The 17271-nt window shown below is 36.6% G+C and overlaps 2 protein-coding genes across 2 annotated transcripts in view; both read left to right on the top strand.

Annotated features, from left to right (window-relative positions):
* The window catches only part of LOC131658811 (uncharacterized), a 33965-nt gene extending 18862 nt beyond the window's left edge, over positions 1 to 15103 (top strand). The window contains exon 3 of the mRNA XM_058928065.1: positions 14853 to 15103. Within this exon, the coding sequence (XP_058784048.1) occupies positions 14853 to 15103 (251 nt within the window). The remainder of the gene's footprint in view (positions 1 to 14852) is intronic.
* A 586-nt stretch (positions 15104 to 15689) lies between these two features.
* Positions 15690 to 16684, top strand: LOC131658810 (uncharacterized). Its single transcript, XM_058928064.1, has 5 exons — positions 15690 to 15745; positions 15849 to 15969; positions 16058 to 16228; positions 16303 to 16365; positions 16469 to 16684. Exons 1-5 carry the CDS (start codon positions 15690 to 15692, stop codon positions 16682 to 16684), a joined length of 627 nt encoding a protein of 208 aa, XP_058784047.1.
* Positions 16685 to 17271: the final 587 nt, after the last annotated feature.

The raw sequence follows: 17271 nt of genomic DNA, 5'->3' as shown, positions 1-17271 counted from the left end.
CTTGTTTATTTTGAGAACCTCATTACACAATACATGCATCATGACATTGCATAAAACTAATTTCGCCTTTTCAGGTCATTTCACAATCAAAAGAACATTATCATCCAAGTACAGTGCAAAGAAGATCGTATCAACGATTCAATCCTAACACTCATTCAAGACAAATACAATTCTAATGCTTCATTCCAAGTCTTTCCCCAAAGATAATTCAGAAACAATTAAAGAACTTCTCATCCTTTATAGGAACCTTTCTAGGTAGTCTTTTCTAAGACGTTTATCAACCTTTCTAGGTAGTCTTTTATAAGACGTTTATCAAACCTTTCTAGGTAGTCTTTTCTAAGACGTTTATCAACCTTTCTAGGTAGTCTTTTCTAAGACGTTTATCAAACCTATCTAGGTAGTCTTTTCTAAGACGTTTACCAACCTTTCTAGGTAGTCTTTTCTAAGACGGTTACCAACCTTTCTAGGTAGTCTTTTCTAAGACATTTACCAACCTTTCTAGGTAGTCTTTTCTAAGACGGTTATCAACCTTTCTAGGTAGTCTTTTCTAAGACATTTACCAACCTTTTTAGGTAGTCTTTTCTAAGACGGTTATCAACCTTTCTAGGTAGTCTTTTCTAAGACATTTACCATCCTTTATAGGAACCTCTCTAGGTAGTCTTTTTTAAGATATTCCTCATCCTTTCTAGGAGCCTTTCTAGGTAGTCTTCTCTAAGACATATCTCCACCTTTTTAGGTAATCTTCCTTAACATCTTTATCCAATTTTTTTAAGACATCTCTTGCCCTTTCAAGGAGCTTCTCAGTTAATCTTCTACAAGATAGTTCTTCCCGAGCTTTGTTTAAAGCCTAATCTTATTTACATCAGTCATTGATCTATCCTATTTAGGAACCTCTCCAGGTAGTCTTATGTAAGACATCACTTCATTTTGATGAATTCCTCCATCTCAGACAACATCTTACCAAACATCTGGATGGCATCTTTAAGCCCATCTCCAATATTACTTCCTGCACCAGCGAACACAAATTTTTGGGTACTCTAGTGTTCAATCCTCTTCCACCTTCAGATCACGAGTGGCGAATACGCCAATCTACCTCTTAAGGTTTAAGAAGATTGAACAGGGGCAGCTGTCATACCCCAAAATTTGCCCACACTTTTTAGTGACAAAAAATTCTCGAAATTATTTTTAAAATTGGATTTTATAAAATCTCGGGTTCATTTACGTTGACATCTTGAATTTTATAAATATTCGATTTAAAGTCTATTTTAAAAATATAGTAGTTTACTCTTAAATTGCTTTTATTTTAATAAATAGAAAATGTTGGCCGATGCTTCATATACTTTCAATTGGCTTTTTTATTTCAAATATATAACATAGCACGATTGGTAAGAATGAAAGGCTTGTAAACAGAAGGCCACGGGTTCAACTCTCGCTTGGTGCATTTCTATGTTTTTTAAAATCTTTTCCTTTTTAGGATTATTTTGACCTAATTCTCAGTCTATAAATAGTGGCTCTCCACTCTCTTATTTTCATCAACAACTTTTCTAACCCTGATCAACAACAATTAACCAACTGTTTTTACAAACCTTTTCCATACGCTTTTCAATTTCTTTTCAAAGGTTTTCAAATTTCTTTTAGTTTTTTGCCTATGATGACACCTGACCTGAGGCCTCCTCTTTTTTCTTTTAAATGATTTGTATAACGTTCTTGGCCGATGATTTTCACATGAGGCTCCAATTTTATTTTTAAACTGTCAATCGTTTCAATTTCAAACTTGTCTTTTACCAGATGATGATTGCTGATGGCTGTTTTTTTTTTCTTTTTTCCTTAACTGAATCTTTCCATTAACAGTAACAATGTTTGTTTCTTATTTATAAAGCAATTTGTTCGCTCCAGATCTAATTCATGAACAGTTTTTCACTAACACATTTGTCCTTATTATCACATAGTCTCGTGTATATAAGACATGACTTATCTTTACCAGCCATCTTTTACAAAACATAACACAAACCTATCTAACTTTTTTTCAAAACAAGTATTGCTGACTCTACCAATTTTCACTCTTTACAATCATAAACTGTATCAATACCACAATTTACTCACAATGATAATTCTCTAAACATTAACACTGTAATCATCAACGGATGCGAAATCAAAACCATGAACATCCAGACTAACATTCCTTGCTACATACTTTTACTATATACTATACATTAAAATCATCTCTTCTTCTTTTACCAATCTAAACCTTAATATTGAGTTCAAGATTTTTGCAGGAATTGGGAATGAAATCACGAACAGAAGAAGAAGAAAGCAAGCAAAAATATGTTATCGCAGCTTCCGTATTCCCACAGCGAACGCCAATTCATCTCAATCAACGGCAACACACCATTCCAGTTCGTCATCACCGAATCAAATTCGCTATACGCGACGCACAGATGATGAACACTCAAGCCTGCAAAATCAACAATAAAACACAACAGCGAAACAACGCACACAACGACAAAATCATCTTCGTGGAGTTCTTCAATTCGGTGGAGAAGTCCAAAGCGGTATCGGGAGAATTTTGATGAACCGAAATCATCTGATTCAACACCGTGAACCACTCCGAGTCCAGTGCAAAACCGCCCAACGGCACCATCACGACGACATCCCCAAAAGTTTCTACTTCAGATCGAGGAACGAGAACTTTGTGGAATCAACACTGCTATGCTGCAGAGCAATTTGTTCCAACCACGACAATAAAACGCAGCACCGTGTTCCCGCGCAACCCTCGACGACCGATGCTCCCTCCGCTCATCATCGATTGTTCACCAAACTTCCGCATCGAATCTTCATCTCGTTTTCGGCTCTCCGAATTGGTAATTTCTTTCGCTCTATAATACTTCTATTTGGTTTTGCGATTGCAAGAATTGATTTTGTGTTGTTAAGTTTTAATATGAGAGGGAAGCTCTTTATTGTTGGTGTTTTGCTGGAAATTGATATGAAAAAAGGGCAAAGAGGCTGAGAATCGTTTGAAGAAGAAGATGGGGCGGTGTACCATCTTTTGGATCTAGGTTTTTTTTTTTGTGTGTTAATTGATAATTTGGGTTTTGAGCCCATTTTGGCTATGCAACCTCCTTTCCAGCGAACTGCACCCCCTCTCTGGGGCAGATTTCAAATTTCTTTGGGCTTCAACTTGTTTCTAAGCCCAATTTGATTTTTATCATTCCTATTCTCTTATATATCCATATACTATTATTAATTGTTTTATTTACTTCTTAGTTTTGTTTACTATATATTAAAAATTATTTTCATAAAATAAAAAAAATATGATTTCTTTTTTATATATAATTCCTCTTTTAATCAATTTCGGGTTATTTTTCTGACATTTTCTTATTTTTTGTGAGGTACTATTATCTTCGAAGCATTGGATCATTTCATGGACGTTTACCATTATTTTGTATATATTATCTTTTAATTCTCGCTTTAAGTTTTGTTGGGTTGTAATAGTTAATTAGACTTTACTTTTTCTTCCCCGTTTTCGGTTATGTACCCCCCCCCATCCCGAAGCCCTGTAATAGTTAGGACATTTACCTTCCGCATTTTAATTTTCGCTAATATAAACTGCTAGATGTATGCTTAGGATTGTATGGCAAGATTAACTAAAATCAACCGTTAGATCACTAACTCAAAAGATTAACATAACTGTAATTAACACACTCTTCTCACACACTCACCTCTAAGGTACGCCTCTCTTGGTTGCCTTCGATTATATGGTCGTGTCCCTCGAATATAGCGGTACCCATTAGCAAATTGTCCCTCGATTAAAAATCATCAAAGATCATGGTCCCTCGATGACCCTCGGACTGTTGCCTACGAATACATGATCTAGTCCCTCGAATGGTTGCCTACGAAAGATGATTGTCCCTTCGAATTTGCTAAAGGTACCTCTATTATGTTGCCTTCAACGACCATCTGATGACCCTTCGATTGTCCCGCACACGTCCAATATAAACAAGGACTACCTACTTCTATATAGTATGGATAGTCCTAGGAACTTTAAAAAGCATAGAAAAAGACCAACTATTTAGGGTAGAGCTCTTAATATGCTTAGATCAATTAAAAAAACATCTTTTCAATATTCTTTCAAAAAACTAAGGCTACGCATTTACGCTAAAGTCCTTATGTCCCTTTTCAATTCAAAACAAACAAACATGAGCTAAGCAAATTAAGAGCCCGTAGATAACTACGGATGAAAAGGGTGCTTACACCTTCCCTTTTCATAACCTACCCCCCGAGCCCGTTTTCTTTTTAAAGGTCTTTTTCTGTACTTTTTACCTTTCCTAACATTGGACAAAATAAAAGTCCGTGGCGACTCTTGCTCACCGCAACATTGTTGCATATTAAAAATAAAAGTCAGTTCACCGAGTTACACCATCCAGTCGGGGTAAGGTCTTCCATAGCAATATAAGAACTCTGAGGTGTGGCATACTGATAATTATACCCGCCGTTTGGTTCTTGAATAGCATCCCACATTCCCATGGAAATAGGTGGAATTTCATCTGGATATGGCTGAATGATATGGTTCATGAACACTCCTTCATCTTCAATAGCGTTTACTTCTTGGCTGACGAAGTGTGACATCAATCCTCCAGAACGAGGACCTTGATCATTCTTTTGATTTTCACTATCATAGCCCAGGCCTAGCTTGTCAGATTTGTAGGGTATATCGGGAAGCTGTCCCCATACTGTGCAATCACCCTGTTCAATCATGGCTTTGGCATCTTTGAGAGAAGCCATAGTTGTAGTTGGAGTAGCAGGAATATGCTTGGTGGTAGAGACATCTGGAGAGACCACCTCAAATGATTGGCATGGAGTTTCGATGAATTCGTCCTCCAACTCGACATATTTGGAATTGCTTAGGTGACTAACCACATATTCCTCTTCGCCATAAACTGTGACAATCTTTCCTTTTACTGGATATTTTAACTTCTGATGCAGGGTAGAAGTTACAGCGTTTGCCCCATGTATCCAAGGGCGTCCAAGTAAACAGGAGTAGGCTGGGTGAATTTCCATTACGTAAAAGATAGAATCAAAGATCTGAGAACCCACTCTAATTGGGAGATTCACTTTTCCGTATACCGTTCTGGTTGACCCGTCAAAGGCTCTTACCACCACATCACTTGGTTGTAACACAATTCCTTCGAAGTCAAGCTTTTCTAGTACTGTTTTCGGTAACACGTTCAGAGAAGAACCGTTATCTACTAGCACATGAGATAGGGTGGTGCCATTACATTCAATGGAGATATGTAAGGCTTTGTTGTGATTTTTTCCAGCAGGGGTTAGATCCACATCAGAGAAACCGAGACCATTGTTCACGGTTAGATTGGCAACACAATTCTCAAATTGGTCGACTGAGATCTCTTGAGGCACATGCGCAGCTTTAAGGAACTTCATCAGGGCTTTGGCATGAGCTTCTGAATATTTTAGCAGAGATAGCATTGAGATTTTTGAAGCGGTGTGCCCCAGTTGCTCAACAATATTGTAATCACTCTTGCAGATGATTTTCAATATTTCCTCCATTTCTCGCTTTGATGGATCCTCAGCAGTGATCTCTACCGGGGTTTGAATTTGTTCAACTTGTGGCTCTTTGCCTCGAGCGTTGACATTTTGATTAGGAACTGGGACTCGGACTGGACCAGCAGCAACATTTGGAGAAATTTCTGGTGAAAAGATTCTCCCACTTCTCGTGATCTTGCTGGTACCCACAATATTACTCACAGTTGGAGTAGTTAACTTTGCGGTCTCTTCAGTCGAGGTACTCTGCTTAACTCCATGAACGTAAACATTAGCGTCGTATCCCCATGGGACAACTTTGTCTGAGGAGTATGGAAATGGAGTTGGACTAGCAATGACTACTGATGCCACTTTGAGTGTAGCAGAAATTTTGAATGGAGCCTTGGCAGAGATTTTGAATGGTAAGCTAGAGATCACTGAGGCATCTTCTATTTTTATCCCGTTTGCAAAGACTTTGCACAGCATGTCCATAGAAGGGAGCCTTTCAAACATAATGATACGGCGATCCATCCATTTTTGAATTCCCATCCTCAGATTTGCACAACCATTGGGCGAGTATGAGCAATAAAAGCAGTCGGGGTCACATCCTGGGAAGTAACCAGCTCGGATTAGCTTTCCTTTGACTTCGCAGAGTGGAGTTGATAATTCGTTCACATCATAGATGTAAACTGTGTCCAGGATAGCGTTGACAGTTTTGTCATGCTTTGGCATAGGTGCTGTGATAACATTTGGAGTTTCTGGAGGATCGAACTCAATTTCCCCAGCATCTATCATATCTTGTATTTTATTTTTCAGGGCCCAGCAGTGATCTGCGTCATGTCCTGGATAGTTTGAGTGATAGGCACATGTCGCATCAGGGCGATAATTTGGAGAGGAAGTGTTGACATTCTTTGGAGGACCTCTTAAGGTGATCAGATCTGCTTTTAGCAAGTGCTGCAATGCCTGAGAGATTGGCATGTTGATTTTGGTGAAATTTCTTCTTGGTGCATCTGGTCGATGCGTATATTTTGGCTGTTGATCTTTTTGAGGTGCAGATGCGGAGATCAGAACTGCCCCTACAGATTGATGCTGCTCACTTTTGCAACTTTTCTGAATTTGTGTTGCATTGACCTCATTTCTCCCGTTGATGGGCCTTTTTGTAGTACCAGAGGTGGAACCTATTTGAATTTTTCCATTTTGAATGCCACTTTCGACACGTTCTCCGGTCAGTATCAGGTCAGTGAAACCTGATGATGAGCTGCCCAACAAATGGCTATAGAAAGGGCCAGTTAAAGTGCCCATGAACATGTCAACTAGTTCGCGATCAGATAAGGGTGGTTGAACCCTTCCAGCCATATCTCTCCACTTTTGTGCATATCCTTTGAAACTTTCTTTTGGTCCCATAGACATGCCCCTTAGTTGAGTACGGGTTGGCGCAAGATCAGCATTGTATTGGTACTGTTTGTAAAAAGCAGCAGCTAATTCCTCCCAAGTATGAACCTTGGTATTTTCCAGCTGGTAGTACCACTCGAGTTGTGTACCTGACAGACTTTCTTGGAAGAAGTGAATCCACAACTTGTTATCTGTGGTATGAGGTTGTATCTTTCTCACATAGGATCTCAGATGTAGTTTCGGGCAAGAAACTCCATCATATTTTGCAAAGACAGGAACTTTGAATTTTGGAGGGATAACAACATCCGAGATGAGCCCCAAATCATTGAAATCTAAGCCAGGTATTTTTTGTATCTCCATGGCTTTCATACGGTCTTCCAGCTGTTGGTATTTTTCATCATCCGGTTCGTCCCCAGAATGATCATTTTCTTCATTTGAAGAGAGAGAGGGTTTAGCAGAACCCTGGTTGCTTTGATTGTCTTCTTGTTCATCATCACCGACTGTTTCAGGGATCAGTGGTTTTTTGAACTTTTTGACCGGAATTTTGATCTTCCTTCTCAGGTGACTCACTCCTGCAGATCCTTTGGGCTTCTTTTTCTTCTTGATCATCAGGGCTTTCAGTTCTTCTTGCCCCTTTGCCAGTTCCAGAATTGCCATTTGAACTTGGGCATTCTGTGCTTCGAGATTCTTGATACTCATTTCAGATTCCATCTCTTCTGACTGAAATAAACAGCGAGAAGATGAGAAATCCGTCATGTGAACCTGTTATGAAATGTGTATGACTGAATGCCATGTGTATGCAAATGCAATGTATATGAATGCAATGTATGAAATGTATATGCAATGCATGAAGTGAAATGTGTGTGCAATGTTTCAAGGATCTTAGAGTTTAGATTTGTTAAAAAGAAACAAACGTTAGTTAATCAATTTATTTCTCTTTTTTTTTTGCTTCTTTTTTATTTGCCTCATTTGGGCTTACAAGACAGAAATGAAACAAAATAAATGATCCTTCAGGTCTCCCGTGGATGCTTTCTCTTTGCCCCCAGGAATGTGTTGATCTGTTGTTCTTCTTGAAGCTGTCCGGTGAGCTCCAATATCCTTCTCTCATAGTCCTGACAGTATGATTTGAAGGTGTCTCTTTCCTCTTTGAGTTGAACCCAAGATTTTTGCAACTCTTCTAGGTCAGTTGGCATGTCCGGGTGTAAAATAACTTGAGGTTCATATCCTTCGACCTCTGGTTCAATAGTCACAGGTAGAACAGCAGGATATGGCATAAGGAGTTTCTGAGCATGAGTGCGGACCCATCTGAGGTAGGGTTCCATAGGAATAGAATTCCATTGCCCCAGAGTTTTGCTTTCTATTCTATAGACACTGCCCCATGCATGTATGAACCTTCGTCGGTGTCTATGAGAATCATTCTCGTAATCAAACACAATGCCATGGATAATCATGTCATGAGGACCGTTGCTCCTTGCATATCCGAATTGGCGTAGAGCTAAAGAGGGATTGTAAGTGATGCCTCCTTTGATACCAAGGAGTGGCACATTAGGGTACTCTCCACAATGATCAATGATAGTAATGTCTCTTTGAAAGAAGCTGTTCCATCGGATATCTGAATGAGACAAAGACATAATCCTGTGAGACCATTGCATTCTTTGTTCATTTCTCAACACTGATCGAGGAAGATGAAATGTAAACCACCTAGCCAGTAGTGGTATACAGCACATGAGAGTTCCTCTTTTCTTCATGGTACGAGTGTGTAGAGAATGTAGAATGTCTCCCAGCAAGGTTGGTACCGGGTTACGGATTAGGAAAAGGTTGATGATGTGTACACTTATGAACTGGTCGGGATTAGGGAATAAAACCAACCCATAGATCAAGAGTGCCATAACTTCCTCAAAAGCTGGATAACTTTTGTTTTCTAGCAGTAGTCGAGCCTTTTCAAACAAGAACTTGGCAAGCAAACCCTCAACTCCACTCTTTGTTTCCCAATTGGACTTGATTTCTGATTTCCGCAGATGTAAAGCAGCAGCAATGACTTCAGGTTTTGGAATCCTTTCTAAACCAGTGAAAGGTAATTGATTTCGAACAGGCAATCCCATTAGTTCAGAGAATTCTTCCAAAGTGGGTACCAACTGGTAATCAGGAAAGGTAAAGCAATGATGTTCAGGGTCAAAGAACTGGAACAGGACCCGTATCATGTCTTCTTCAAATTTTGAGGTAACCAAATGGAGTAGGTGACCATGCTTTTCAGTGAATTGAACATTCCTGGGGAATTCTGACACCAAGTCTTTTAGCTCAGATGGTACCGTTGAGATGTTGATTCGGATGTAATCTCTGGTGGTGGGAGCCATTACCTGCAAAAAACAAAGGTAAACTCTTTGATCCTTGAAGTGTTTGGTGCAAAAAAAATGATATGCTTATGATGCAAACATGTGGCACACAAAAACAAATCAAACAATAGCCTTAGGTATAAAGGCTTGCATGGAGCTGATAGGTGATACCCTCCCCACTGAAGTTGAGTTGGTTAAAACCTGTCCTAGAATAGTATTCGGGTTCTATGATCCTTGGAAGTAACATCTCAATACGGCGCTCGAGCGGCCGATCAAAATATTCCTCGAGGATAACTAACTTCGATCAATTTCAAAGCTAGCCACTTAATAGGCCACAAGTCAAGTTCAACTAAAAAGGTTCTAAGACAAATTAGTGTTTAATGACATTTCGGAAGCCTAATATACTCCTTGATCGTTTTCAAGGGACATCAGTAGAAACCAAAGCATCACACTAACGATGACTACCAGATCAACCGTATCGGTACATGCCGTACAGTTTCCTTGGTCTATTGTCATATACTTAAGGTATCTCGAGATTCGGGTTAGAATCTTCCACACAAGCAAAATACCCAAGCAAACCTTTGAAAAAAATAGAGCAATCAAGTCAAACAATTGAAAACATCGAAGTGATCTATTCTCTTAAGGTAACCCCTTTTGAAAACATTTTGTTTTTGAAAGTAAATCCCCAGCAGAGTCGCCAGTTCTGTGGACCTCCGTTTTTTAATCCGGGCCATACCTCTGTTCGGTAGAGATACGTGAACTGACTCTTTTTTATCGCTTAATGCTTTCGCATTTTTGAAAATATCACAGAGTCGCCACCGACCTTTTATTTTATCCAATTAAGGAAAGGTTTATAAAAGACACAGAAAAAAGACCTTTAAGAAATTCTGGGTAAGGGGGTAGGTTATACAAAGGGAAGGTGTTAGCACCCTTTGTATCCATGGTTATCCATGGGCTCTTAAGTTTGCTTAGCTCAATTGTTTTTCGATCATTTTTCAATTGCTCTGAAATTGCTCATATGTGGTTCCAAATACTTTTGTAAATTGAATTTTGTAATGCTCCGTGTGTGGATGTATACAAAATGCTTGTTTATCTTTCGAAAGATGTTTTGAAAAGAACGTTAACTTTGTAATAATCCGTGTTTGGGATATATACAAAGTATTGTCTTTTGGAAAGTTTTGAAAAATCAACAGTGTATGAGAATTTTATTTGTTTTGATTTGAGCAAGCAAACTAGGAGTTCTACCCTGAGTTGTAAGGTCTTTATCCTATTTCCTTTAAAAATCTATCCTTTCACCGGATATAAAAGCAAGGTTCGATTTTGTACTCAAAACAGTAGAATTTGACTTTGATTTTGAAAGAATGAGAAGGGATTACCTGAAGAGGTGCAAGTGTGATTGTGATTGTATTCAGATATTTTATCTTTGAAGTTAGTGATCTAACGGTTCAATTTTATCTTTGACATACACGCAGTTTATATTTGCTGGAAATTAAAATGCGGAAATGTAAAGTGCGGAAAGTAAATCTACGCTATTACATCGATTGTGCAGGAAATGTAAACTAGCCTATTTACATGAATTTGACATCCTATACATTTATCTAGGAATTTAAATTGCAAGGAAAATAAAAGGCATGTTTTTGGATTTTTTATGATTGATTTTAATTATAATTAATGCTTGATTAATTAAATTAAAATGAAGAAAAAAGATGAAAATTGATTTAAACCTAGAAATTAAGTGTAAAATATGTACAAAATATTTGTCAATTAATTTTAAAACAAAACTAATTTTTTTGGAATTTTTGAAATTTGATTTGAAATTGATTTAGTTAATTAATACATAATTATGCAAATAATTATACAAATAATTAAAACCTAGAGAGAAAATTATTCAAAATATGTACAAAAATAGTTTATAATATATAGACAATATTTTATATAAAGAACAATTTTTTTTATGATTTTTTGATTGGTTAGAATAATTAAAAAGCAAATATATAAATATATACTAATTAATTATGCAAAATATTGAAATTTTGAAGAAAAATAAAATATTTTTATTTCAGAAAATAATATATTATTTTAGAAGTCTAAAAATATTTTTTGTGTATTTTTTGGATTTTTAAAACTATTTTTAATTAATTTAACAAAGAAATTAAAATAAAATAGAAATATAAAAAGGATACTGATCCTGTGTGAAAATCAATGAAGTCCATAGCATAGGGCTGCTTGTCTGATGCGTTGGATTGGCTTGGAGATTGATCCAAGGGTTCAGATCATGAGGGAGCATGATAGCCATGTGGGAATCAGTGCACATGATTAGTCAGATATTCAAAGTCCACACTGGGACCCACGCTGGCTGACCAGCGAATGAGGAGAAGGAAATCTGCCACGCGTGCAGATGGAAAGGTCAACTTTTGACGGACGAACCACGCTTGGACGCGTGGTCGTCTTCAACCTCCGTCTGCCTTATTTTTTAAACAAATAGCGGGGGTTTTAAACCTCCCCTATTTGTACGTCAGAAACACAACTTTTGGTAGCTTCCCACACCTGCAAAAATAAGCGTTATGAATAAAAATAAAGGACCCAGATCTACTTAAAATCACCTCCTGAACACGATGGTGGTATTAGTTTTGCTATTTGGGCGCTGTATCTATGGATTCGAAGAGGTTGAAGCTTAAGCATGCAAGAACACTTGTTCATGGCATAGAGCTATCCTCACGTGGAAACCCTCATGTTAAAGCCCAGATCTATCATATGAGGCCTCATGAACTCATTAGAATGATTAGTTTATATTGAGGTTAATTAAATATAGGAAAACGAAAATTGATTATGTGTGAATATGAAGAACACTTATGCACGTGATACGACTCTCATGGGACCACACAAAGAGTTTATTCTTACTTTATATGACCTTAGAAGATGATTAGAATGATTGTTTGGTATTGATATTGATTGGAATATTGAATTTGAAAATTACAAAGTATATGGAATTTTTGAGAGATTTGATGAGTTTTCTTGCTATACTCTTGCTATATTTCGTGGGTCTTCTTGTTGTTGATGTATTCCACTTCTTTTATAGGCCAATGGCTGCTTGGAAGTGAAGCTAAGAGCATTGATTGCTTTGTTGAAAGTTTGATTTTTAAATATTAAAAATCTTTGAAAACTTGACCAAGTCTTGCTCTCCTTCAATGCACTTGCCTTGTACTTCATTTGGCTGCAGAAAAATGGAGATTCTTTGATGAGTCATGCTTGAATTGTAAGCTACCATTTATCCATGCATTTTCCTTTTAATTTTAATCTTAAAATAAGATAAAATCATGCAAAAAATGGATAAAAAAGGTATGGGCTTAGTCTTGGTCGTGGGAGGCCCATAGTAACATGGAAATGATGTTTGAATGCTGAAAACTTGGCCCCTTTTGAAAAAAATGCAATTTTGAACAATGTTGGTTTCATGCATTTTCCAAAATTTAGCCAACTTCAACAAGGTGTAAATCCCTCAATTTTTGTCATATGAAGGAGATCTTGCACTTTTTGGAAACCTCAAAGAGTCCTCTAACCAATGCCTTTGGTCTCATGTCAAAATGATTTTTGAATCTCCTTGTGTGTCCTTTTGAAAAAAGTGTCTTTTTGTTGACTTTGAAAATGACCTGTAATGTCTTTGATCATATTTTTCAAATGGTGAATCCCATGACCATGGGATCAATGGCATTTGAAAGATAATTGAATTTCCTTCAAAATGAGCTTTGGTTTGAATTTTTTGGATGAAGGATGAGAGAGTTATGATCAGTCAAAGTTGAGTTGACTTTTCAGGTAAAAACCCTAATTTTGAATCTTAGGGTTTTGTTGATTTTTGATCTTTCCTTGATGAATTATGATCATCCAATGATCAAATGATGAATCCTTTGACAAAATATGGATTTTGACAAAAAATTTCATTTTTGACTGTCTGTTGACTTTTTGGTCAAACGGGTCGTCTGTTGACTGTTTGAGCTGCTGACGGTGCGTCTGAGTGAATTGAAGTTTGAAAATTTGTATGATGGTACTTTGAGATATATGGATGTGTATGAAATCCATTTGAGCTCTCAAAAACTTGTTTCTCCTGTAAAAACAAGAAAACCCTAGTTAGGGACTGTTTATGTAGGAGACAGTTAAGCGTACCTGATTTTTGTGCAGTGTTGAGTCTCTGCTAATCGCGTGATATTCAGAAGACTTCTAGAACAAAAATCTTGGAATTTTGAATTGTGAAAGATTGATTTGATTGATGGTACAAAACACTGAGAATTGTACTGCCAGCAGTTTGGCTGTCAACTGACCGTTCAGGTATTGATGTAGCAGTTAGAGTGAAAAATCAACTGTCAAAGTTAATTTTCTTTTTTTGTTGTTTTTGTTTTATGTGAAAAAATGAAAGTTTATTTACATGACTTGTTAGAAAAACACAGACATAATAAATAACTAATATTTACTGTATGCGGGCAAAATTACCGATAATAACCCTGAAAATCATTTAATGCACAGAAAAATGAATATTTGACTGGCAGAAAACACATAAAATATTATCTGAGTAATTAAGCAATATTATGACAAATAGTACAACATTTAATACTGACAGTACAAATATTACATATTATATTGAACAGTACGACGAGTAAACGGTACATTTAAGAAATAAGAAATACGGCAAATTTTAAGAATGACGATTGATAACCCATGCTACAAATAGTAACATGTAGATGATTGGGAGCATAACCATTGCAGGTCCACACTCCTCAGGACTATGCAGGCAGAAGAAAGTCATGATCACCGTAGCAATGGTGATGACTGCAAGAGACAGTGTCTCTATCCATTTTGCCATTCTTGTTAGGGAAGAAAAGAAGATGGATTATGAAGTGGAATTTTGAGAAATGAATTAGAATTTGATGTGAGATTTTATGGAAGAATGAGAGGTATTTATTGAATGGAAAGAAGGATAGAGACGTTGGGGAATAGTGTGATTCCGTACAAAAGGAAAATTTGAGTGGAAGTAAGATTTGAAAGAAAGTGGAGATAGTGTTGGAAAAAAGAGAGATTTGATTTTTGAAAAAGAGATTTGAAAAGATTTTTGAAAATAATGGAATATAGTTCAAAAATTAGTGGGAAACAAAAGATAATAATAATCTACTTGTTACCAGTACAGTCTGAGTTTCCTGATTCTGCGCCTGCAAAAAGATTTAACTCTGTACCAATTGTGTCAGTACTATTTATCTGTAAATAAATAAATAAATAGCATGTGTGAAGTAATAAACAGTATTTGGCGTTTGCGTAAGAATGAATTCAACCGCAAGCCAAATTACTGTGTAAGAAAAGTTCTAAAAACTAAGTATTTCATATGTCGGGATATTTGTTGAAATAAAAATCCATGATTATATGAGACTCTTAATTTTCAGATTGGAGTTTTCTTGAAAAATATGTGGGCAAATTTTGGGGTATAACAGCCACACTTAGTTTTTGTTGACATCTTCTGTACCTTTTCATTTCCCAAAAGTTTAGTGAAAACACTTATTGCATTTTTCAATTTCATACATTTATCTGTGTCTATATCATACTTTGCAGATGTTATCGGGGTATTGCAAGATGTTTTGAAGACACAGATGGGAGGTGGTGGTAGGAAATCTTGCGTCAATATCACATTACGTGATGTCGAAGGCAATGTTATCGAGCTGGCGTTATGGGGTGATTACGGAAAGCAGTTCATCAACTACACTACCCCGGATAACTTTTCTGGTCCTACTATTATAATCTTGACACATGCTTGGTGCAAGATAAATACAGGTTTGATTAAGTATACATATAACATGTCATAGTGGTTCATTTGTATTCTAATTGACTTTATAAATTATTTAAAGATAGCTGAATTAGATCACTATATATTGTTTCATTTTCTAACTAGCACACTGCACATTTAAATACAGTCTCTGGTTTACCATCGCTGTCCAACGCATGGAACGGCTCTAGACTTTACATTAATTTGGAGCATCCACAGGCTGATGAATTCAAAGCTAGGTAATGTGCTGTGAAACTGCAATTAATTTAATTTACATGCATATCTTATGACTAATATGTTGTTCTATCAGTTTTGGAGAAACTGTTTTGTCCAACATACCTGCCCCTTCCCAATCATTAACGGCTGATTCATCCATTCAATCTACTAACAATTTCTGGACTAACATGTGTGAGGTCAAGAGTATCCGTGCAATCTCTGAAGCCGCAAAGGTCTGATTCTTATTACATTGTTTGTAATATTATACTTATATTAGGATTAGTGTAGTGCTATTATCCATTCTGTTATGTCTCAGATAGAATGTAATATTTTTATAGAAAACTGATTTCCCGAGTGTTTTACGCAATAGTATTGTTATGCAACCACTATTGGGACGACCACAAGTTTTAATGTCTCCAAGTTTGGATGGTATTTTGAATCAACTGGAAATGCGGATCCTGAACCCGTTACCAAGTAAGCACTTAGTCTTTCTGTGTATAAACTGATTGTGCATAAAATTATGGTAGAATATGTTGTTGTATAAACTGATTTTTACCTATTCATTTTAGATTCAAACTTGAAGTTGATGTAGAGTATGATGGATATAAGGGAGTCTTTGTTTTTTGGGATAAGGATATTATTCCTTATACTAAGTTGACTGCTAAGGAATTAAGGGAAGTTATGAAGAAGGTGAGCTACACGTTGCCATTTGGTTTGCCTTACATGAATATAGATTTCTAAAAAAACATGTTTATAAATAGTTTGTTTATTTTCATAGGCTGGAGAGGACAACCCTAAGATTTGGCCTACTCACCTTAATGTTCTGTTGAATAGAAAATTGGCCTTTCGTATCAAGTACCAATTGCAATACCAACGATTCTCTATCGTGAAAATACTTCACGACGACGACCTTTACGATAAGTTTCACAACTACCTCACCCCAGATGAGGTGAGCATACTGTTATTGATGCATATTGTCCTAATTTTGTGGAAACACTTAACTAATATATTCCATTATTTCAGAATAAACCAAATGCCGCTGTTATGGAAATCGACACCACTTCTCCAACTATTAATCCAAACAAAGTAAGTTCATGTTAATTGAATGCAGACAATATTGTAACAAAATAGAATGGCCACTCCTATAATTTCTTCTATTACTAATGATAACTTCACTATATGGCCATAGGAGCTCACACAAACTTCTGAACAATCAATCGGTGCTATCCCCGATTCTGGTGCTCAGCATGAGGGGAGTCCTTCTGCAAGCAGCAGTACCCCTACCAAGAGGGTTGCTACGTCAACCTCAGTCAACGAACTCTTCGACCAAGACGAACTCACTCCTAAACAATCAGCCACTAAGGCCAAGACTGGAAAAAAGACAAAGCATATCAAGAAGGATTAATGGAGAAGGTTGATTTAAGTAGTTAGTATCTTTTTTTGATGCTGAATCTAGCATATAACCCTTTGTAAGGATATAATCCAACTACTAAGACTATGTTTGTTGGCTAATGTCATCTAGATTAATCTATATTTTGTGAGATGTACTTTGACTCCTTAATTAACTAATCGTTAAGCATGTTTTGTAATGAAGCTGAAAATCCTATTCCCTAATATGCACTGCAATTTGGTCTTTTATGAAATGAGTAATATATGTTGAAAGTGTGCAATATATTCATGCAGATGAATTTTAGAAAACACTTTAAATGCTTGATATGTCACCAATTTGATAAAAACAACCATTAAACCCATAATTAATACAATGTACATGGCTTATGAAAGAATTATTAGTTGGAGAAGAAATAGGAACACATATTTTATTCATCAAGTGTTCCAATAAGTTTAGTGTATCATTTTCTTTGTTTTAAATTAAACACAATAAATATAACTATTTCGTTGGATACTATTTACTTATCAAGTGTTTACAAACTGTGTTTCAAAACAACTTTGTACTTGCAGCCACCTTCTTTTTCGGGTACACCTGCTAGCTGA

This window comes from Vicia villosa, linkage group LG3, assembly GCF_029867415.1.
Source record: "Vicia villosa cultivar HV-30 ecotype Madison, WI linkage group LG3, Vvil1.0, whole genome shotgun sequence".
NCBI lineage: Eukaryota > Viridiplantae > Streptophyta > Magnoliopsida > Fabales > Fabaceae > Vicia > Vicia villosa.
Note: the sequence above shows the minus strand (reverse complement) of the source record. Positions and strands in the feature narration are given on the sequence as shown.

Excerpts from the sequence above, each read along its gene's own strand:
- LOC131658810 (XM_058928064.1), top strand. The coding sequence starts at position 15,690 with ATGTCTCCAAGTTTGGATGGTATTTTGAATCAACTGGAAATGCGGATC. Across the intron at positions 15,970-16,057 it reads TAAGGGAAGTTATGAAGAAG|GCTGGAGAGGACAACCCTAA; the intron begins GTGAGCTACACG and ends TTATTTTCATAG. Across the intron at positions 16,366-16,468 it reads CAACTATTAATCCAAACAAA|GAGCTCACACAAACTTCTGA; the intron begins GTAAGTTCATGT and ends ATATGGCCATAG.